Below are 23,949 nucleotides of genomic sequence, written 5' to 3'. Positions count from 1 at the left end.
ACCTTTGCAGAGACTCCATATGGAAAGTTCAAAGCTGAATAGCTTGGAAGGAATGACCCTGCCCTCTCCTGTCCATTGCGCATGCCTGAGCCCATCAAACTACCTCCTCCTCATTTCTCTTTGTCTGTCATCAAGGAAATTTCTCTCAGACTGTTCTTGACTGAGTAGCCCCTCTTGCTTGTTATTTCTTGTCATTATTGTGTCTTTCTCGTTATTTCTTTTTCTCTTTCTCTTCTTACAGATGAAAATTATGCAGATATAACAGAAAATCAAAATGTTGATAAAGAGCATATTCTTGAATCTGATGAATAGAATGTTGCATTAAACGTGCTGTAGAATTCTGTATATAACTATATGCAGATATTTGTTTATTGGCTCTTATGTGGTTTCTTGGTGTGTTTTCCCCTTCTTTTTTCAAGAGGAAGGCTGAATGTATTGGCCAATGTGATTCGCAAGGAACTGGAACAGATCTTTTGCCAGTTTGACCCAAAGCTTGAAGCAGCTGATGAGGTTAGACACAGTTCTGATATTATCAGAATATTTTTACTTTCTACTTGTCTTGATGTGTTTTTTGTAATGTTTTCAATAAATATTTAATTATTTTATTTATTAAAACTCTTTGATCCCACTCTTATTGTAGGATCTCAGTATATTATACAATACAAACAATTATAAACATAAAAGTTTAGGCTTAAATGTCATTACTTTTCTGACTCATATGGATATATAAAATTTATCACTTTAGAGCAGAGGTTCCCAACCTTTTTGACTCATGGAGCCCTTTTTAGAATCAGTTTCTTTGGTGAAGCCCCTAAGAGGCCTACCCTATGTATTACAAGTTAATGGTTTTCATATTTTGAGTCTTATTCTTTATAATTTCATTCAATTTTTATTTCTTTTATTTTCCTGGAGTGGCCGCAGAGCACCCGGGAAATGCATGTGGAGCCCTAGGGGCTCCACGGAGCACAGATTGGGAACCGCTGCTTTAGAATAACACATGGGTTATGTTCAGAAATAGAATTAAGCCTAAGGGCTGGAGTAGATGGGCCTGAAAGAGCGGCCTGAGTCTGCTCTGTCTGTAAATGGGTTGGGAGCGCGTCAACTGCACGGCCTGCTCTGAAAGTGGGCAGTGGCTGCAGGATCCAATCTATACCGCCAGAAACCAGATTATCTTGACTTCTTTTTGCTTTGGTCCAAAGGACGGGAGCATGGCTTCAGCACAGCTTCAGTCTGCTTTAGAGGCATGCATTGTTTGAACACTATGCCTTCAAAGTGGCCAGAAGTCACTTCATTTGGCCCATCTGTTCCAGGACAGATTTAGATAACTGTACATTCCTCTCTGACTGCCCCTTGCTGTGAGCTGCGTTTTTGCCTCCATTTTGACCAGAAATGTAATATCACGTCTTGTTCCTGGTACAAAGCAAAATATGTCTTAGGGGGTCTTTGGGATGTGAGAGGATGTAGTGAACACCAAGAGAACGTAATCTTCCATGATTTGGGCTTCATTTGAGAGTTTTGTTAAATTGCTTTTTACCTGAAAGGTCTGCTCTTAATATATATCCCATGGCAGATAGTAGCAAAAGCACCCATTGTACCTTTATTTACACCCCTAACAAAGTTACTGTAGCCCAGCTGGAAATCTTGTCAGCAACAGGTGGGCAGGAATAGATTATCCTTCCTGGTAGACTAAAGAAAGACAGTAGATATGTGAAATTGCCCACAAGAGGTTTTTTTTAGAAATGTTTTCTTTTTCTAGCTTTCCTTTCTTCACATCTGTAGGGGTACAGTAATAGTTTAGAATTAAGCTGAGTTTAGTGAGCCACATTTAATGCAAGCTGAAACTCATGATCTGACAATACCTTGATTTCTAGCTGTGGCTTGTTGCTTCCAAACTCTAGTGGCTGGGTGGATTTGGACTTAGAACCAATTTAGAGTTTACATAAAAAATTCCATGGCTGAATCTGGCTGTACTGGTGGTACATGTGTGTGTGAACTTTAATTATTTCTTGTATTTTAGGGATCTGGGGATGTAAAATATCATTTGGGAATGTACCATGAAAGGATCAATCGAGCAACAAACAAAAAAATTACCCTCTCACTTGTGGCTAATCCATCTCATTTGGAAGCAGTAGATCCTGTGGTTCAAGGGAAGACCAAGGCTGAACAATTTTACCGAGGGGATACTGAGGGGAAAAAGGTAACATTGTTTGATGTATAAGTTTTCCTTGGCCTAATTTGTAATAAACAAGTCTGTAGTACCTCTCCAGTATTAAAGGTAAAATTTAAATCTTCAAAGTACATTTTTTCACATCAATTAAGTTCATGTAGAAAAATATTGCTTGAGGCATGTGACTTGGTCTGTTCTTTAGTCCTGAGCTCTTTCCACCCTTATTTTAGTGTAAATATTTGCTAAAAGTGTCAATTTCTCAAGTCTTTTAAGAGATCTGGTCAAAACATGTTTTATTAAAGGGCTTCTTTAATAAATAAATAGCCTAGCTGCTACCCAGCAAAATTGGTGGATGTTGCATCAGATGCTTCTTATCAACATCCTTCTTTGGTTTGTTTGTTTAGTCACTTATTTGAAACATTTATTTATTACCTGCCTGTCTTCTATGGCTTTTGAGGCAGCATACAACAAATAAAGGAGCAAAGCTTGTGTCCAATCACACCAGATCTTTCAGAGAGAGCACAGCTCCGTCCAGAACAGACTGTAATGCCAAATCCAGGTTAGCTTTCTTGTTGACCAACATAATTTCCATTTTATCTAGCCAGATCCAAAATTGACTTACCCACATCCAGTCCTGCATGGCATCCAAACAATGATTTGGGTCTTCTACAGTCTCCTCATTATCAGCTCAAGAAGAGAGATAGAGCTATATATAATCAGGATTTTGGGGACACTTGGCACCCAATCCTTGGATAACCTCTCCAGTACTCCTGCATAGATATTAAAAAGGACAGGGGGTAGTATTGAGCCTTGTGGAACCTTATAGTCTAATAGCCAGGAGGTTAAAAAAATTTCCCAGCACCACCTGTGAGAATGTTAAGCAAGGAATGAACTGCTGCAGAACAGTGCCCTCAAGTCCCATATCAGTCAAATGGCCCTGAAAGATACCATGATTAATGGCATCATATGATTCTTAGAGGTGCAATAGAACCAACAGAGATGCAATCCTGTTGTCCAGTTCCTGGTATAGGTCATCCTTGGAGGTCTTTAAACAGAGGCTGGATGGCCATCTGTCGGGGATGCTTTGATCTGGATTTCCTGCATGGCAGGGGGTTGGACTGGATGGCCCTTGCGGTCTCTTCCAACTCTATTATTCTATGTTTCTATGATCAAGGCTGTTTCTGTCTCAGTCTCATATCTAAACATGGATTTGAATGGATGCAGATAATCAGTTGCATCTGTGAAAGCCTGGGATTGCACTGTCACCACTCACTGTAAGACCTTACTATTAGAAACTTATAATAGACTACTGCAACTCCACCTCACCCATAGGAACTGGTTTGCTTTTGCACCCAGAAACTTGGTGGGCACAGCTTGGTTGACGCCCTCCTCTTCAGTCAACTGGGAAGCCAAATGCTCAGACCTAACCCATGTAACATAGATTGGTGAACATTTCATTAAAGTGATTTCAGTGAAACAGCAGATTCTTTGCAACCTGTTTTATAATAAGAAAAAAATAAATTGGACTAGAGAGCTTATGGTAAATAAGTCAGTTATTTTAAAAATCTTAATCATTTAGGTCATGTCTATACTTTTACATGGGGATGCTGCCTTTGCTGGACAAGGAGTGGTTTATGAAACATTTCATCTGAGTGATCTTCCATCATATACCACCAACGGTACTATTCATGTTGTTGTCAACAACCAGGTAAAAATCAGAAAACGTCTTGCGTAATTTGGGTTTCATTTTTTGGCATTTCTTTTTCCATGGCTTTCAGAACAAATAGTACAATAGCACATGATTCTGTTCCTTGCTATTGAGCCAAAGGCTTTATGGCTACAACAAAATTTTGTGAGAAGGACACCTAAAGAATTTTAGAAAAAGTTAACAGAAAAATGGGGGGGGGGGAGTCAAAGGGATGAAGGAAACAGTATCTTAGGTTGTCTATGCAATGTCAACCTGGGTTTAAAATAAAAACATTTTATTACATTTCCAAATTGCTTATAGATTACAATGGCATAGACCCCTCTATTTTTTCCAGCTGCCAAATAATTTTTAAAAATGGTTTAAGTAACATATTTTTTCTTGGATGCATGTCACTGTGCCACATCAATAAACTGTACTGTATTAAGCAAAACCTAATTTTTATTGCTTAGAACAAAAGGAGGGAAGTAGAGAGAGAGAAAGTAGGGAAGCGAGAGAGGGAAGGAGAGAGATTGAAAACTACATACTGTAGTTGCAAAGTCTTGCATTTCAGATTGGTTTTACTACGGATCCACGAATGGCTCGCTCATCTCCATACCCGACTGATGTGGCTCGGGTGGTCAATGCACCTATATTTCATGTGAATGCTGATGATCCAGAAGCAGTGATGTACGTGTGCAATGTAGCTGCAGAATGGCGAAACACTTTTAATAAAGATGTGGTAATAGATCTGGTAAGTATTGTCATTACTTTCTTATGTGGAGATCCAGTGTTTGCATAGTGTCTTCTTTGTCATATGCAGAGTGAACTTACTTCCCACCGAAGTCCCTTGTGCTTCCCTTGGAAAGCCTCTCCTTTCTCTTGGAGGATTTCAGAGCATGAGGAACTGAAGTGGGAAGGGACAGTTGACACAGCCTTGTGTGTACATGTAGATACTGTGCCTTTGAATTCTGGCTATTCTGGAATAGGCCCTGGTATGATGATGCAGTATTAATTATAAATTTCCTGCTTTTGTTAATGCTATCTAGAATTTAAATTAAAAAAAGGTCCAGTATTGCATTTTTCAGGAAGTTTCCTTTTGAATGGAGTGGGACCTCAAAATATGCTCTTGAAGCCTAGTTTGTATTCTGTAGTTTTTCCTCATCAGATGAAACTGTGTCTTAACAACTTGTGAAATAAAGTACCTCTTGGTATGTATCAAATGCAATTTTATCATCACATCTAAATTATAATGCATCACTTAATCCTTACAATTTATGACATATAGAAAACGATCCTTTGGTATGTTCCAACTTCAATGTGATCATAACATCTAAATTACTGCCCACCACTTATCTGTAATAGTACTTTTTAAAATCTAAGAACAAACTGCTGACAAACATGAACTCCAAAAGAAATTCTAGAAATGTTTTTTTTTTTAAAAAAAATAAAGCCTTGAAGGCTGATCACTGCATGACCAAACTGACTGAAATAAGACTTCCCTGTAGGTGTGTTACCGAAGACGAGGCCACAATGAAATGGATGAGCCCATGTTCACCCAACCTTTGATGTACAAGCAGATTCATAAGCAGGTAGCCGTGCTGAAAAAGTATGCTGACAAGCTGATAGCTGATGGAACTGTAACACTGCAGGAATTTGAGGTATACCATGCTGGCAAGTTATGATTCTGGGTTTGTAATCAGTTACCTTGCTTGAACTTGTCGTTTTAACAGATTTGCTTTTCGATTTGGGTGGATAATTAATTTTCATTTTGTATATAAAGAATCTGCCAGTTTTTTTTTTAAATTTTTTATAATCTGGGAGAACCGTTGAGTGTCCAAACAATTCAAATAAGAAAGAAATAAAAGGAAGAGCACTATGAAATTTATGAAGAAGTAGAAAATCATGAATAAAATGCAGTCTGTTGTAGATTAATTTAGCAAAGTGTAAAGGTCTGCAAAATAGATTGCCATGGTGCCTTTCCCGCCCAAGTGATAATCCTTTCTTTTGTTTTTGACATCATGCTTTGCTTTACCCAGAATCCTTGAAATGTATCAAAAAGTCAGAAGTGAATCTGTGTTCCTCTGTAGATTCCTCTTCCTGTCAGAGGGTTTAGAAAGGTTGGGATCAAAGACTGAAAATGCCTTACAGGGTCACCCTTACTATTAGGCAGGGCTGAAGGAGCTGATTTTAAATGTCATCAATGTGCAGTCAGTTATTTAACATCTTATCATTGTATTTTTACTGTGAGGCTAGTGATAGATACCCATAGTCTTGGTTACTATACAGGTTGACTATGAGGGGGTAGATGCATAATGTCAGATAGCTCAGTGTTTTGCGCAGTCCCCGCTGGTAAATGGTATGATGCAGCAATGATTTAGTTTAATGAACTGAATCAATATAAATACAACAGTTTATTTGTAAGTGTTGGCTGAGGATTATCAGCTACACCCTCTCAGAAGGGCCATAGAAGACCCTAAATAAAGGACTTACGTATGTGGTGAGGGACCATTAATGGGGGATCAAGAAGACAACTTGTATAAGCAACTTCTTCATTCAGCAAGCTGCAGTTAACCATCACTTCTTGTTAAATGTGACTTGGGAGCAATGGTGAAAGGCTCTAATCAAGCCAGATTTGGATGCAAATTTAAAATCATGAGATTAGGTGGGTCATTATACCTCTTTAAATAAGTCTTAGCTTGTCCTTTTAATTTGTGTTAGCATGTTAACTTACTTCTTAATGCAAGTTAACTTTTAGTTCATTCCCTGTTTGCAAAAAGGCATATCTCAACATCAGGAAGCTCCCAAATGCAGCAAGATAGCCTCCATACTCCATATGTGGGGGGGGGGGGGGGGGGTAGCCTTGGGGGAAAATTTGAGGCATTTGCTCCTGCATAATATTTTGGGATGAGAGTGGATGCTGAGGACCTCAGAAACTGCTTTGGAAATTATATGTGGCCTGTTGGGCACGTTTTCTCTCCTCTCCCTTAATACATTGTTCCAAATACAGTAGTCCCTCCACATTTGCTGGGGCTAGAGGCACAGGATCCCCGTGAAAGTAGGAAAACTGCAAATAAAAAAAATCCTACTTTTTTTACCTGAGAGACCACCTCTCTAGGAATCTCTAGGTCCTCCAGTGCATCTCTTTGGTCAAAATGTTCCAAAATGAGATAATAGAATCATGCTAGAGGACCTACAAATGCCCAGAGAAGTGGTTTCTCTAGTAATATCTACACCCTCAATTATGGTCAACTATGGTCAATTTCCAGCAGAATTTCTTTAGAGGACTTAGGGATTCCTAGAGGGAACATATTAAATCCTCATATAATCAAAAGCACAAAAGTGCCAGACTATTAGTCTGGAGAGCTGTTCAGCCATAGCAACCCACTGATGACCTTAGGCAAGGCACACTCTACCCTCTCAGCCTCAGAAGAAGGCAAAGACAAACCCTCTGTGGATAACTCTTGCCAAGAAAACCCTGTGATAGGTTTGCCTTAGGGTCACCATAAATTGGAAATGTCTTGAAGGCACACAAAAAGGAGATGTGGTGGGGAGACAGATGCAGAAACTAAAATAGATATGGTAAAGAAAAAGAAACCCAGCTGCTTCAGTCAGTTGCTAAACTTGACCATGGACACTTTGGCTTTGATGGAACTGTTGCTGTCTCTAACCCCATACAATGTTGCTGCTTTATAATAAATATTAAGGTTTCTTTTTCTTGTTCTACAGGAGGAAATTGCAAAGTATGATAAGATATGTGAGGAAGCTTATACAAGATCCAAAGATAATAAAATTTTACACATTAAACACTGGCTTGATTCACCATGGCCAGGTAAGAATAGTTATTGCAAATGACATTGAGTGATACAGTTTCAATTAATATCTTTTGTTTTAAGCATGTTTAATGTTGGAGTGCTTGGTCATTCAACACTGAGCTGAAATAACTCCCCTCCCCCAATTCACTAGGCAGCAGATGGGGCAAACTTTGTAAAGATGGAAGAAAAAACACTTAGCCGTGGCTGCTTTGGTGACTTCCTTATATTTTTCATTGCATGAAAATTGCTGTTGTTGAAATGATGGTGACACCCTCCTATCCTTCTTTACCTGGTAATTGCATAAAAACTACTCACAAAATATGGTTGTGTCATTTTTATATGGTTAAAGAACAAGAAAAAACATGTGGGGAAAGAGTTGGTACTACAGAAGCAAAGTAAAAGAAAGCATAACTGTGGCAACAATAAGTGCCTGTTTCCCCTAAAGCAAATTTAATGCTTCACTTCTCAATCGCCTGCTGAAATCAGGTCCCCATTTCGAGTTCTGTATGAAATATCAAACCCTAAACTGGCAAAGCAACCAACTCCAATTTGTATGTGCAAACAGACAATGAATTACTGTACTATTTAGATGAAATTCATATAAGGATGAGAATAATAACATTTCTATAAAAGTAAAGTTAAAGGTAGTCACATGACATGAATGTCTAGTCATAACCGACTGTAGGGGGTGGTGGTCCTCTTAGTTTCTAAGGTGAAGAGCCAGTGCTCTCAGACGATGCTCTAGTAGTCCCACATGACTACTAGAGCATCCTCTGAGAGCACTGGCTCTTCATGTGGCCAGCATAACTCCACTGAATGCTGTTACCTTCCCACTGAGAAGTGGTACCTATTTATCTACTTGTATTTGCATGCCTTTGAACTGCTAGGTTGGCAGAAGCTGAGGCTAGTGACGGGAGCTCACCCCATCACGCAGCACCCGGGCTTCAAATTGCCAACCTGCCAATCTTGCAATCAACAGAGTCAGCGTCTTAACCACTTGAGTCACTGCATCCCTGTTTCTATACTGCTTCATAATAAAATCAGCACTCACTAAGCAGTTTACAGTCTGGAATTTGTACATGCCTTCTAGAATGCTGAAAGCTCTTTTAGTAGATTATTGCAACCTTGACTTCAGTTTTGTATCATAAATCACTATGCATCTCACAGCTAGATGTTGGCTGGGAAGGAATTTGGGAAAGCAATTTAAATAGTATGGAAATGTCCTGTGTGGAATTTTTGAAACTTCCAGCCAGATTCATCCTTGCAATATTGAAAGTGGATTAGACTGAAGGGCTGTTGTAATCTACTCTCCTTCAGCTACAATTGACTGTGCTCACCCTCTCCCCATTCCTGCAGGATGTAGATTATAGATTCCATTGGCATTGAGGTTTGCAAGGCAATATTAAAGTTCTTCAGAGTGCTGAGATTATCAATAGAAGTAAGCATAGGGGAGAAATGGAGAGAGATTTTCTCCATCTTTTTTAAAAAGAATAATAATTGTTACTTCTTTTGAAAATAAAATAGTGGATTCTTTAAGCAAGTAAATTTTTTCTATTAATATCTATATTGTCATTTTTAAAAAACTCTTTCCCAGGTTTCTTTAATTTAGATGGAGAACCAAAAAGTATGACTTGTCCTCCTACTGGTATCCCTGAAGACATGCTGACCCATATTGGCAATGCAGCAAGCTCTGTGCCCCTTGAAGGATTTAAAATACATGGAGGTGAGAGGAAATCTTAATTCTTACTTAATTCTTTGGAACACTTTATGTTCTTGGTGTGTGGAGATGCAGAAGTGGTATGTGTTCAGAACATGGGAGAAATCTCAGTATATACATACATATACATATATACACACACACTATACTACTTTTCCTTATCCCCATTTCAAGCTGTCCTCTATTTACTCAACAATAACAATAGCTCCCCCCCACTTAACATGTAGTGGTGGTATATGTAGCACAGGGCACTGCACTGGCAGCTAGCATAAAGGTTTGTATGTCTGCCTTTTCCTTCAGGCTTATTAAATGTTGGTACAAGCAGTGTTAATGAAATATGCAAATTATCATTTTTCATTCTCTTTGAATTGAGGCAATCATGACTTTATTGTTAGTTTTAATGGTCTGGGAATCATTGTGTAAAGGTCTTGAGAGAAACTATGGCACTTTAATTAGTGCTAAATTAGTAGTATTTAAATTCATGTTAAGAGCTGTTTGTGCCCATTCAATGTGCCTTCTGATTATAGAGACCTTTAGGAACTTGCAGAATGACTGATCTTTGATAGTTTAAGCATTTGCACTTGATCTGTTATGGTGGGGCATAGTTACATCTTTATATTCTTCCATGTGAAAATGTATTCTTTAAAGAAAAGAACTAAATGATGGTTTGCAAAAGGTTACTTCAAGAGAGAAGGTGGAAAATGGGAAGATGCTGGAAAAGAAGAATTTCCTAGGGAGTCAACAGTTGTACTTCTCTGTGTGGTTATGTATTTCTGTTTAAAATGCGTCTCCAGAATTTTATGCCTCTGTGTTTCTTTCGGCCAGTTTCTGGCAAATTGATTCTGCCATATGATCTCTGATCTGGTTCATTCTCAAGCTTGGGTCTATAAAGTTATATTATAGCATGCTAATAAATAACCAAATGAGCTGTGTGAAATTTAAATACTGTCTTTGATGGTAAAATCTGCCTTTTATTTATTTTCTTTCCTCTGAGGTTGTTCAACAGGGCTTTATAGAATTAAAATTCCCAAGAATCTATTGGAGCAACACTTTCAATTACACATCTTGAATGTTTTGTGCTCAAGTGGCATGTAATTAACATAAATATTCTTAATAAACCAAAATATAATTACTCATTATGAGATATCTAGAGGAGGTCTTGAATACAAAATTTTGCATGTAGTTCTGTCCTCTGTTGCTATGCATTTTTAAATGCAAGTATTTTGTTAAATATACATGCACACTTGTGGAACAATTAAAAGTAATATGGTACATAGACTGAACCATCTGGCTGGTGCTTTATGGACATCTGTAAAACTCTCAGAATGTAAGAGGCAATTGTTAAGTTCATATAGACTTATAACTATCAGCCATACTACAATTTGGAGTTGCCTCATTCATAAAATAAGTGAAACATTGCTTGCTTCATGAAATGGCCCATGCCTTGTCAAAGTTATTTATCTTTAACAAAACTGCCTAAATTGAGCAAAGCCTTATTCATAAAAAGCCTTGCATAACTATGCCTACTTCGTGAATAAGATTAAAAAATTGCTTAAGTCATAAAATGTCATGAATGAAGCAAGGATTTGCATGCTTTCATGAAAGAAGCTGGAAATGTGGCTAATTCATGGATTAGGCAGTTTAGGGGTGTTCAGTGATATTATGGATGCAACATTTTGTCCTTTATTTCATGAATAATGTAGTTTGACTTACTTACGTATGCAAAGAAGGATTTTGGATCAAATAATATAGGTAAAACTGAAAAGTGAAGCAAAATACAGAATGGGATCATTTATAGAACATATCTCTGTGAAAAAGTAAATGTTTCTCCAAGCACTCAGTTTATTTCCATGGCATGTCAATAGATTGAATTGAAATCAGTGTTTCTTTCATAAGAGCTATTTTCAATGTGATCCTCTTTGATATCTCACAGTATATAACAGTATATACATATATTGCAAATGAATGAATAATTTCAGGTATATATTAATGTTTTCAAATGTAAGACATACCATGATGTATGGCTTTTAATGAGGTTCTATGTAAGATTACCAAGTCTGAGATTTGAATTATGTATCAATGTTGATGAGAATGTAGACAGTTAAAGACTAGAACAGAAATACAGCTGGAGCGTAATTGGATGAAGCACTATCAATTTTAGTATAATGATGGGAATTTCAAGGTTGAATATAATTGGCTTGATTGTTGTGGCTAGTGGACGCATATGGTACTCAGGGAGGAGAGGGAAGTACGGTATGTTTGGGTTACCATTAATCTGGTAACCCAAGGGTTGTATTTTGTTATTTGCAGCTGTTGATGCTTTTCCTTTGTTTTATAGTTTTTGATTTGGAAATAAAGGCAAATTAATTCGTACCCTGATAATTGTTGACTTTTTTCAATCATTAATTCTTTTTTTTGTCTACCCCACAATCTTGTCCCATCCCACATGTAGGACTTTCTCGAATTTTGAAAGGCCGATCGGAAATGACAAAGAATCGGGTTGTTGACTGGGCCTTGGCAGAGTACATGGCTTTTGGATCTTTATTGAAAGAAGGTATTCATGTGCGGTTAAGTGGACAGGATGTAGAAAGGGGTACTTTCAGGTGAGAATATTTATTTATTTATTTATTTATTTATTTATTTATTTATTTATTTCTAAGAAGGGACCCGAGGCAACTTATAAGATAAAAATATTTCAAAACATCACAGTAAAAAATGAAAAACAATTAAAACCATCTATTATAATCCCCCCAATAAGCCAACTCGTGATTTTTTTAAAAAAAGCTTGCCTAAATAAAAACGTTTTCATATGGCTGCTATTACGGCAATTTAGTAAAAAATGTCAAACAGGTTCTGCTAGGTGTTGATAATTTGAGGCTTTATTAATATTTTCGGTGCGCTTCAGACTGAAGTTTTGCATCAATACAATTGTTTAGTACTATGAAAAATAAATTTGTAATTGCATGTGACAGTGGAAATAATTCTGAATCATAAATTGACTGGAAGAATTCCTTTAAATATAGGAAGAGAAATAGTGATGGTAGAAGGTAAGAAGTCAGCAATGGAAAGGCAAACATTAGCTGGATGGCCCAGAGAATCAATCCACATGATTGGATTTATCTCCACATGCCAGCTCACATGCAGGATTTCCAAGTCTACAATTATTTTCAGTTAAACAATTGACTCCTGTGTCTTCACTTCAGTTTTTAATTTTCCTCCCTAGCTGGCTACATGTTTCCCACATTCACCATCAAGCAAAATTAAGAGTTAGTTTGGGCAATGGAAGTTACATAAAAGAGGAAGAAATGTACAAAGAGGAGATTGCTTTGGTAGAGAAAAAGAGCATTGTAGTTGAGGCAGCCCAATCCACCCTGTGGTTAAAGAGGGCCTGAGTCCATCTCAGTCATGTGGATTAATTCTGTGGCCATCCAGAGAATGAAAGAATGAAAGTTTATTCTTGGATGGCTTGGAGAAGCAACCCACACTCACCCTAAAGGTGGCTGTATTAAAAAACAAACACTAAATGAACAATACAAATACAATACAATGCTTAGGTATCTACCAAAGATGTTTTGTGGAATGCAACACTTATGTCAGGCTTGAGAAGAAACTGATGTGAAGCCATAGGAGTCAATTGTTTTAACTGAAAAGAAATTTAGACTTGGAACTCCTGCATGTGAGCTGGCAGCCTCTGCTTTAGTTATAGTTTCCATTTTGGTGGTCAGACTTACAGCTCTATGCTTTTTAATACGTTGTGGGGGTATTTGGTGAGGCAGGCTAAGTCTGTTTTCCTCTCTTCTTTTTGTTTCAGTCTTCACACATGCATAGTAAGCGATTCTGGAGGCAGCTGTGTACATAAGAACACACAGCTACAGTAGGATCACCTAGAGTAGAATTGCATTCTTTCCCAGGACAAGCTTTATTACATTTTTTACTGCAGATATGCTTCTGCAACTCAGCAGTGAAAGTCTGTCTTCCCTAGCCCTCCTTCACCATCCTTTCAATTCCAATGTTGCAGAAAAACACATCCAGCTAGACAGAAGACATGGAAAAGAGGGTTGAGCTGGGCTCCCATAAAAAGGCTTTGTAAAAAGAAGTTTCTTGGGCAGATGCTTTGTTGTCTGAGGTGTGCCTGCACACAAATGAACGAAACTCTGTAATCTGTTTATTTTGTATAAGGTTGGCTGTTAGAGGAGTTTCTATGGGGAGAGAGATCAGTTAAAATTGCTGTCTTCATTATGCTTGTTTAGTTCTTATTTTTAAACCTCTGACACATTGTTGGTCCCTGTCTTTATGATATTAGTTAGCAAGATTTTTCACAACTCTAAATAGAAACTAAGATTCATTAGAAGACCAGAGTTTCTGCCTGCAATTTGTTCAGCTTCACCAGATATGCGCCACAGAATAGCTATTACTGGAGTAATAGCCCTTCTTTTTTTAGTGGTTGTAAAGCTTGAACATATTGGTGTGTTTCACTCAGTTAGTCTTGCTCAGTGAGTTAATGGATTACAGTAATTACTCTAGTCATCTCTGTTTTGATAATGTTCCTTGGTGCATTATTCTAATGGTGATTAATAGAGCTCTGGAGGACTCTTAAGCAGTGAGCGTGTGAGGGTGGGCAGTGAGGAGGATTCAGGTCTTTCAAGTTTTGGTCTTGAGAAGTACTTGGAGGAGGTGGAAGCCAGTGCACAATGCAAATGGCACATGTCTAATAAGAATTTCACAGCGTAATTTTAATTTGAAGGGAAGCAGTGCTGTGGTGCAATGGCTTCTATACTTTATATTTCTATACTTTATATTTCATGGAGTACATACCTCTAAAAGAATAATGGATTGCACAGCAACAATTCCAAAGTTATCTGTAGTGGCAGGAAGAAGGCAAGATACTATTATAATGGGTGTTCAAGGGCTTTTTTTTCCCAAAGAAAAAAATCCATACTGACAGAAATACTTCATCCATCTTCTAGATGGAATGAACAGTATCCTGCTTCGTAGATACTGCTTCTACTTTAGGTATTACTTTAATATTTTATTTGAAAAATACGATTGCTGATGCAATACAGTTTTAAGAATGTGTCTAGGAAATCACTGATTCAAACCTGGCCTCAGCCATGATTTTGCTTAGAGTTACTGTCTCTAGGCCTCCACCTGAAAACTGGGAGTAATACAATGCCAAGATCCTGTTGTATCAACCTGCTCGCATAACGGACTGTAACATGCACCTAGGATCTTGATGCACACATGGAAGTACTATCCCAGGGCCAGTTCACAAGGCACACAGCAGGGAATACCATCATCATGCTGTTCATTACTCAAACAATCCAACCAGATCTTGGTACTAGTTATTTAGCTTGCTTGGTTGTTGTTATTGCAGTAGTACATATGAAGTCTTCTGATATACCAAAACAAAAATCTATATGTGCGGCTGTTACTATAATACCAAACATTACTTCTGTCTTTAAAAACCATTGTAGCCATCGCCACCATGTGCTGCATGATCAAGATGTTGACAAAAGGACCTGTGTTCCTATGAATCACCTCTGGGAGCAGCAAGCTCCATATACTGTATGCAACAGCTCTCTTTCAGAATATGGGGTTTTAGGTAAGTTCAATGGATTAAACCTTGATGTTTATTAACAGTTTTGCTGATTAGAATGGATTGTGCTTTGACTTGATGTGAATGTGTACATTGGATTATTTTTAATGCCCTTAATTTTATTTACTGGACTTATGTGCTCACCTCCCCAAAAGAGAATGGTGCTCAGACTAACTTGAGATGGGGATTTAGTCATTTTAGAGTAGACATTTTTTGGATCATAATTGTGCTGTTATATGAAAAATAAAATCCAGTTCCATCTTCATCAGTCCAATTGGGATTATTTGTGTGATCATTATTAGTTTTTGACAGTAAAAGTAGCAAATAGTCACTTGTATTGTGTCAGTCGTCACTTGTATTGTGTCTAATGTTGTCATTTGGTTGACAGGGCAATAATCATGGAAGGAAATTCTCTGTGAGCAATACCCATTTTTGTTGAATAACCACTTTGATACAGAGGAATTTTTATTTATATATGTTGAGGCTTACCACAATATGATATTTAGTTTTCTACAGCAGTTAGTCCAATTTCATCTTATTCAGACATTCCTAAAACATGTTTTATACTGTCTTTTACCTTTATCTATTCTTCCTGTCATATGGTCAGGTATACTCAGCTATGACAAAAGAGAGGAATTAAGCTCTGGGCTTGAACTTGTGCTTGCATAAACAAGTAAAATAACTCTTTATCATCTTGGGAATTCCCATCAGTGTTCTTTTGCATTGAATCTAATTAAGTAAAAATGAATTTGGTAGCCCTGCATGATGAAGCTCCACATTGTTTTTCTGGCAGGTGCAAAAGGTAAAGAGCTGGAACCTGTTCACAGCTGTGAGCCTGGCACTGAGTTATTGAACAACTATAGTTCCATTATAATGTTATTCTAGCAGAATTAAATTACCACATGGATAAAAAACACTGCCGGCTATCCACTTTATAGTGTAAAACAAAATATCTGAGAACTGAAAGGTTATAAACCACCTCTGAGTATTCCTTGCCTAAGAAACACCTATGAAATTCATGAGTCACATAAGTAGACAGGTGACTTCAAGGCACATACACAAACATATGTTGGAGATACAGAAAAGAGTTTGATTAATTTATTTTACTTTAAACTGCGTTTATTTTTTGTAATTTAATTATTTGTCTTCTACAGACTCACTTTCTTGTTTATTTTGAACAGCAACCTGCCCTTTTCTATCCTAGGTAAAAACTTATATAAACCTACAATAGCATAGAACCTTGCTTAGTATAGACCGTTACATTGAGGGGTTAAGTGTGAGTGCTCTATAGGCTAAGGTCTCTTGTATGTTAGGTGTGAGAGCTTCCATATTGTGTTGTCTTATCTTATCTAAACATGGCTTCCATTGCAGACTCTGGTTTTCTCTTTCTCTGTACAGTGTCCTGGTTTCACTTGCATTCAGATTTTATAGCTTGGTTTGTGCCTTAAAATACAGAGCCTGCATGCTGGCTGGATTCTCTTTCCCATCTTGAATTGGATTGGTTCCTTTTTAAAATAACAGTTAGAGTACAGTACTGACATTGACTCATGCATAAGTCGACTCAGGTTTTTTGGATCAATTTTTTGACTAAAATTTCTAGACTTATACATGAGTATATACAGTAATTTTGTTTGCTTGAGAGATCACAGCTATGGTCTTATAAAAGCTGCATCTTCTTTTTTGTGGATGGGGATGTATATGGATCATTTCCAATCTGTTGGCCATGGTTTTGTTTTCCATATCTGTTGACATATGTCAACATTGCCATTGCTGCATTGATATTACTGAAAACAGTGATGTAACAATGTATGGAGAGATTTGACTGTTCATAGATCCTAGACCTTCCAAAACCACATGTGCCTGTAATCCAATTAATATTATATAGACCCTTTGTTTAGTTATAGATTTACGCCATGCTATTGAATATTTGTCCTGCAGGGTATGTTTAGTTCTGTTGTTTGTGGTTTCTGTGCCTCACATAAATGGGTTTTGTGGCTGTACAGAGACTCCATTTGGAAAGTTATAGAGATGAGTAGCTTGACAGGAAAACCCTCCCCTTCCTGCCTACCGCACATGTTACAGCCCACCAAACTACCTTCTCCTCAGTTTTTTTTTGTCTGTCAGCAGAGCAAGCTTCCTTTCATGGTTCTTCTGTTGAGTAACTTCCTTTAATTTCTAGTACAGTACTTGTTCTTTCATTCTCTGTGTGTCTTTTCCTATCTTTCTCTTTGCTGTATTTTGTCCACTGCTAAAACACCAACCGAACAAAAGACGTTTACTTACCTAGCATTGTGCTATACTTAGGATCTAAGAGCTTTATCAGCTACGTAGAATAATAAATCATAGAATTTTAGAGTTGGAAGAGACCACAAGGGCTATCCAGTCCAACCCCCTGCCATGCAGGAAATCACAACCAAAGAATTCCGGACAGATGGGCCATCCAGCTTCTGTTTAAAGACCTCCATGGAAAGAGGCCCCACCATGCTCCGAGGGAGTGTGTTCTACTGTCGAACAGCTCTTACTGTCAGAACAGTCCTTCGAATGTTGAGTTGAAATCTCTGTTCCTGGAGCTGCATCCATTGTTCCTTGTTCTAGTCTCTGAAGCAGCAGAAAACAAGCTTGCTCCATGATACAGTGGGCCCTCCCCCTATGCATGGGATCCATTCTGACCTTCCCCCTCATATAGGGAAAAACATGTATGCTCAAACCCCACAGCTTAAAGGGGGAGTGGTCTTGCATGCAGCATGGTGGCGCACCATGAATAGTGCACCGTTGTATTTCCAGCAGCTTAACCTCAACGTAACATAAGCCCCATATAGCGTGCCTGCATTTGGCGTGGGTGCGCGTGTATAGTATTAAATGTAGGTGGAAGTGTGCTTAGTTAGCTGAAAAGACATTATCGTAAGGTGAGTTGCATGTTGTTATTTAACTCTTTTGTTTTTTGTTTTGATTAATCTTGGGCTGAGACCCCTTGACTAATGGAAAATCAGTTGAAGTGGTTGCAACTTCACTTAGTTAATTGAAAGACTCTTGCTGTTTTTGAAGTTGTGGCAATTTACTATCAGAGGGTGGTGGGGAGAAACAGTATGACATGAAGTGCAAGCTGGCACGGCTCTCTCAACACATCGTATCTGCCAGAGTGACAAGATGAAAGATGGCAGAGGAAGACTGAGGATTGGTACTGATCACCACTTCCCTTTAAAGGTTTCTGTTATCTGAAGGTCTCTAATCATACTGGCAGCTTTTCCCAAAGTTTGGTGAAGTTCCTAAGCCTATTGGATTCAAGCATTAGGCGAAACATCAGCAGGACCATTATGGTTTTGTTTTTTGCATACCAGCTTCTCCCTTCCACACACAACCACCGTTATATTGCTTCACCTTAATACAAGTTGCCTGGAAGTCAAGCTACAAGAATCTTGTAAAAATTCCTAGGGGATTCGGTAGCTGAGGCTGTTTGCAATATTTATTGGTTCTTTTTGTCATAAGACATAAATATCCTTACATTATAAACTTATTTACTGGAATGGCCTGGATATCTTCTCTGTGAATGAAAATCATAAGGGGGTGTTACTCTTTGCGTTATGCGGATGAATGTGTTTTGACTTCAGTTCCAAGGAACCCCAGTCAGTATGGTTGGTATGCATGGATTCTGAGAGTTGTAGCTCAAGCTTTGATAACCCAAATTTGGGAAACATTGTTCCAAGTATAGATATAAGTACTATTACAGTACATTGTAAGAGTGGAACAGCAACTAAAGAAAAGGCTATATGTTTTGATGGTTTGGGGGAGACAATCTAGGTTGGAGTATTTCCACTTGCAGAATTCATTTGCAGCCTCCTACCACTCTCTGTGCACTTTAACCCTTTAAGAGTTAAACAGATATAGTTGCCCCTCCTAACTTGCGGGGATCTGTTCGGACCCCCTCAAGTTAGGAGACTCGCAGATAATCAAGCCCATTGAAATAAATGGGGGGTGCATGACATAGGGCGTGTGCAGCGGCGGCACACCCCATTCACCTCAAGGGCGGGTCGCTCCTCCAGGACGTCAAGTTTGGCCGATTCAAGTCTTGGAGGAGCGACTGTATAGGTAAAAGTAAATTTTACTATTCTAAGCAGCACCATATGTGTGAATGTTTGAATGTATAAATCATTTTTGTGTGTGTGTTCTGTCATAACCCCACAGTCATTAGAAACTATCTTTTATGTATTTAAAAATAAAATCAGTCTCAAACCTACAGAAAGTTTTTTTTAGATTTTGCTTTATTTCAAGAATCCTTAAGCTTCCCATAAATTCTCTTAGAAAGAAGATGACTAGTTGAAGGGAGTATGAATCTATTATGAAGCAGGTATGGAGAAGTCTGAATGAAGAAAAAAAGCAAAGGGCAGAACCTTGATTCTAATCTTACGGCAGAGGCAGAGAGAAATATAGAACATAGTCTGTAGAAGTGAACTTCTTTGAGTTAGTACCCAAAGCCAAATTGTTTACTGAAGATTTTCATCAGGATCTAGCCAAACAATTTGAATAGAATTAGCATAAGGGTAGCTCATAAAAATTCACATGCTTTGCAAATGCAGCCTGGTGTGCATTCATGTATGAACATTATAAGTGCCACATACTGCTGTTCTGCACAATTGAGACTATTCAGCATATTTCCCAGGCATCTGGAATGCTACTTTTGCTTAATTCCAAAGTTTTTGTTTTTCTCTCACACGTAGCCTATTCGGATGAACAGGTAAGGAAAGGAGAAGAACAAGTAGCTTGAGCTTTCATTCTGTACTTCTGCTCTATTGTTGGAAGAATAGATTTGGGGCAGGGGGCTTAGGCTCAGATGTCAGTAGGGTGATAAATCTGCACTAGGTTTCAGTCCAGAATTTAAAAGAGCTGTCCAAGATGCTGAACCCAACATGTACCCTCCCTTGATATGTTCAGCATCTGAAATAGCTGCTTAGAAGTCAAGCCTAAATCCAGAGCAAGTTACTGCCAGCGAGAGACATTGGAATCACCAGCTTCCCGGCATGACTTCACACAGCATGCCTCGGGTGTAAGTTCCGTGTGCTTCTTTTCACACTTTCTGTAACACCAGGAGCCTTGGTGGCACAGTGGTTGAATGCCAGTACTGCAGCCACTCACTCATAAAACCACAAGGTTGTGAGATCAGTCCCAGCCAGGGCTCAGGGTCGACTCAGCCTACCATACTTCCAGGGTTGCTAAAATGATTAGCCAGCTTGTTGGGGGCAATTAGCTTACAGTTGTAACGCTTAGAGACTACTTAGTGTGGTAGAAGCTGTATATTAAATGAAGCTGCTATTGTTTATGTTATTGCTTTCATTTTGCCAAGAAAGAAAGAGAAATAGCCTTATCACTGAGTGAATGTCGAATATACTACAGTGACCATAAATATGGTCATTTTATGTAAAATTATAAGGAGTGAAACTTTCTTCCTTGTTGCCATGTGTTTAGCTCTTGCCCGTATAATGAAGTGAAAAATTAAAACCCAAATTCCCACAGGGACACTACCTAGATAACTGCATTATCCAGTCTCCACAGATAATTCACAAATGACAATATATGAGACCTGTCAGTGTGCTGCTTGCTGGTGGGTTTGAAGAGGAGCCTACTGTGTGCAGAGCATATCAAGAGCCAGGTGTGTCCCAATGACCAGCAGGAGTTGCAGAGCTCATAAACTTTCCTAATTAAAGGTAGGGATGCTAGATTCTATCACAGCTAGAAACGGAGTCCAGAGACTTTATCTTTGTTTATTAATAAGTTCTCCTAGTTTGCCTAGTATTTTGAAACTCTTACTCTTGGGGAACAATTATCCTACACAGGGTATTGTATATTTAATAGGTAATATTGAAAACAAAGATTAAATTAAATGCCCAACCCCCACTGACTTCCAGTAGGGAGTTAAATAATTGAATTGTCAGCTTTAAAATGTTATGAATAATTAAGAGGCAGAGTCCTAGCTTGTGGTTTTAAATGTGGTGTGTTTTGGAGCAACAAATTAACATAACATAGGGCAGTGCTAAATAGTACAGTAGTTGTGAGAAATCTGGTGTTTCCTGAATTCACATGTGTTTCTGATATAGAGATACAGTCACAAGTAAAAATACACACATGCAAGTTCACATATGGCTCCTCTAATTATTGGATGTATGTTGACACATGGAGTATGTCCAGGTGCTTCTTCTCTGGGCACTATGGGGATCAACTCTAATTGAATAGGGCAAGCACAATTGCATTTAAATCTCAGTGTGTATATATATTTTAACATTGCAACAAATTGAATATTCCATTGATGCATATACACACCCCAAGAGTCCGATCCAATGAAGTGCAAGAGCAGGATGTAAATGCACACAGATTAGACTTTATGTAAGGTTTGATATTAATTCTTTGTTAATTTTTAAAACAACAGATGTACAATAAAATAATAAACAATAAAGATAAACAGGGAGGGGAGAGAAAAAGAGAAAGTTAAAGAGAGAGAGAGGAGGCCATACAATTTATACAAAATAGGGCTTTGACTTGTTCCCCCCCTCCTGCTTGTAATGAAAAGAAAAATAAAAAAGAGAAGAAAAATCTTCTTCTTTTTTGGGCTACAAGTAATTAATCCTGCCAAAATAACTAAATTTAAGCCACGGTTATTACATCAGGTCACCAAGGTTTATGTGGCTCAGCAGGATTTAAACCTGGTCTCCAGAGTCATAACCAGTGCTCAAACCGCACAACACCACACTTACTCTCCTTATTACTATCCTGTTTCTTTTCTATAAGGCGCAACAAAAATATTTTTGGTAATATTACATAATCTAGCTTAAATTTTCTTATGAATTAATGTGTAAATGAGAGACCGGTTACTTTTCACCTTCTTACAAATCCACCACATATGTTATCTTGACATCCAACATTGATTTGAAATGTCTCAGCCATTTTTCACAGCTATTAGAACCATATATACATCATCCTATATAGGTTTTCCTTTAAATTTCTTCACAAAGTAAACCCCTCCCCCCCCGCATCATCAAGCTGGATATTATGTGTAAACTTTGGGCCCACTTTATCATGAACTCTTTTACAAGCTCATTTTCGGTCTCTTAATTTCAGAAGCCATTTATAACCCTTTCTTGAATAGGTAATTGTTTTTACACAACTCTAAATTAAATCCAGAGATTTACATAAGGGTTGTTTATGGTAATTTAAGTAATTTCTTATTTATGGTGACCCTTACCTTTCAACAATTGTTTCAGTTAGATTTAAGCCTTATTAAAAGTACTAGGGTAACAAGTGTTTCTTAAAATAAAAATTGATGTGAGGAGACACCCTTGACTGTGATGTGATGATAAATGCCAGACCTAGATATGTGCATATATAATGAATCAGACATAAGTAAAATTACTCTTGCAGAAAAGGGAATGGCTTCTTTTACAAGCCAGGTGCTGAAAAGATGGACCAGGACACCACAAGCTGAGCCCATGCTATTCTGTTCCTGGTGCTCATCTGGGTTGGTCCTTCAGTCGGCCACTACCAGCGCATATCCCTTACCTTGTTGCACCATTGCTTGTACTCAGAAGCCTCCCGTTGCTGAGTCTCATGCAGAAACAGGATCCCTGGCTGCACCCATAAGCAGTGATGGGGAACTTCTCAGTACCAGCAAAAGCACAACAAGACGATGAGCCCAGTGGTGTTATAAATAGCCAAGGTTTACCACAGCGTCTCCTGGAAACTCTGCAGCAAACCAGGGTCAGATTGACCCAGGGTAAAAGCCGTGGTTGGGCCACATCCATGTCTGCTTTGGCAGGATCGAGCCTGATCCTGTCCCTGGGATTTTGGCCTGTGTTGTCTGAACTGGACAACAGGACGCCAGGGCCTTTTGGCCCATACAGAGAAATCCCCACTCAATGTCTTAAATTCAACTGTTTAATGAGTTTATAGTAACCTCGTCCAACTCTCTCCACCTTTAAATATCCAACTACATATTCCATGCTTTAATCTCTTTTTTAAATCAGTGTCTGATTCAACATTCCCTTTCATTAGCTGTCAGCCCCTGCTAGCTAGGTAATATATGTGTGTGTGTGTGTGTGTGTGTGTGTATTAAAAGCTCTTTTTTCACTTATTTTTATTTTTAAATAGTTATGTCTGTTTCCTACTTTCCCTGTCCAAAGTCACTTATGCTAGTCACATAAAAATTTTCAATTTACAGTAAAAAAAAGCCTAAAATCTAAATGGACTCAAATTTAATACTGTAATTTCACATTTACTCTATTTATCTTTACTCCTATTATCTTTTTCTTTACTTACTCTTACCTTCTAAAGTGGAAGAATGTGGGAAAAGGACCAGAGCAGGGGGAATAAAAGATAGGAGGAAGTATAAAAAACAGATTGGAAGAGAAGGATAATGGGATTGTGATGAAAGTGGAAGAAAGTGGGAAGAAGGATAAAGTAAGCGAGACAGAATGTAAGAGGAGGTGTGAAAAGGAAAATTTAAGAAAAGGATAACAAGATTGAAGAGGGGGAGAAGGAAAGTGAAGAGGAGAGAATGAGATAAAGTTGAAATTTTAAGGAGAGGAACAGAGAGATAAGGTAGGAAGAGAAAATGGTAGGAGACTGAGGAAGGTAGAAAGAAGGAAGGAATGTAAAAAGAAAGTAAGTGGGAAAGAATGAGTGTGAATGAAATATGTAAAATAGACTGAGTAAATAAATGGGTAAAGTATGATGGTGGGAAATAGGATTGTAGTATTAACAATGATTTAGTAACAAGTAATATGGTAAGAGTTAATATGTGAAAGATAATTTTAGGAATTGTAATATGTAAGAGTATATTTGCATGTGGGTATGTGGTTGTATGTATTGTATGCATGTTTTTTTAAATGTATGTGTGTCTGAAATGAATAAATATTATATTAAAAATGTAATATGGTAATTTAAAATCAGTATTTTCAGGGAATAACCAAATAATCTAATCCCGTC

General features: G+C 38.0%; 1 protein-coding gene across 4 annotated transcripts in view; it reads left to right on the top strand.

The window, feature by feature from the left end:
* The window catches only part of OGDHL (oxoglutarate dehydrogenase L), a 69,111-nt gene that overhangs the window by 29,287 nt on the left and 15,875 nt on the right, over window positions 1–23,949 (top strand). For all 4 annotated transcript variants that reach the window (XM_042459823.1, XM_042459819.1, XM_042459820.1 and 1 more), the window contains 9 exons: window positions 420–510; window positions 2,018–2,197; window positions 3,747–3,875; window positions 4,426–4,605; window positions 5,360–5,512; window positions 7,581–7,683; window positions 9,261–9,389; window positions 11,836–11,986; window positions 14,858–14,985. In XM_042459823.1, the coding sequence (XP_042315757.1) occupies window positions 420–510; window positions 2,018–2,197; window positions 3,747–3,875; window positions 4,426–4,605; window positions 5,360–5,512; window positions 7,581–7,683; window positions 9,261–9,389; window positions 11,836–11,986; window positions 14,858–14,985 (1,244 nt within the window). The remainder of the gene's footprint in view (window positions 1–419; window positions 511–2,017; window positions 2,198–3,746; window positions 3,876–4,425; window positions 4,606–5,359; window positions 5,513–7,580; window positions 7,684–9,260; window positions 9,390–11,835; window positions 11,987–14,857; window positions 14,986–23,949) is intronic.

This window comes from Sceloporus undulatus, chromosome 3 (genome assembly GCF_019175285.1).
Source record: "Sceloporus undulatus isolate JIND9_A2432 ecotype Alabama chromosome 3, SceUnd_v1.1, whole genome shotgun sequence".
Lineage (NCBI taxonomy): Eukaryota > Metazoa > Chordata > Lepidosauria > Squamata > Phrynosomatidae > Sceloporus > Sceloporus undulatus.
The sequence above is the reverse complement of the archived record's forward strand: the minus strand, read 5'-3'. Positions and strand labels throughout refer to the sequence as shown.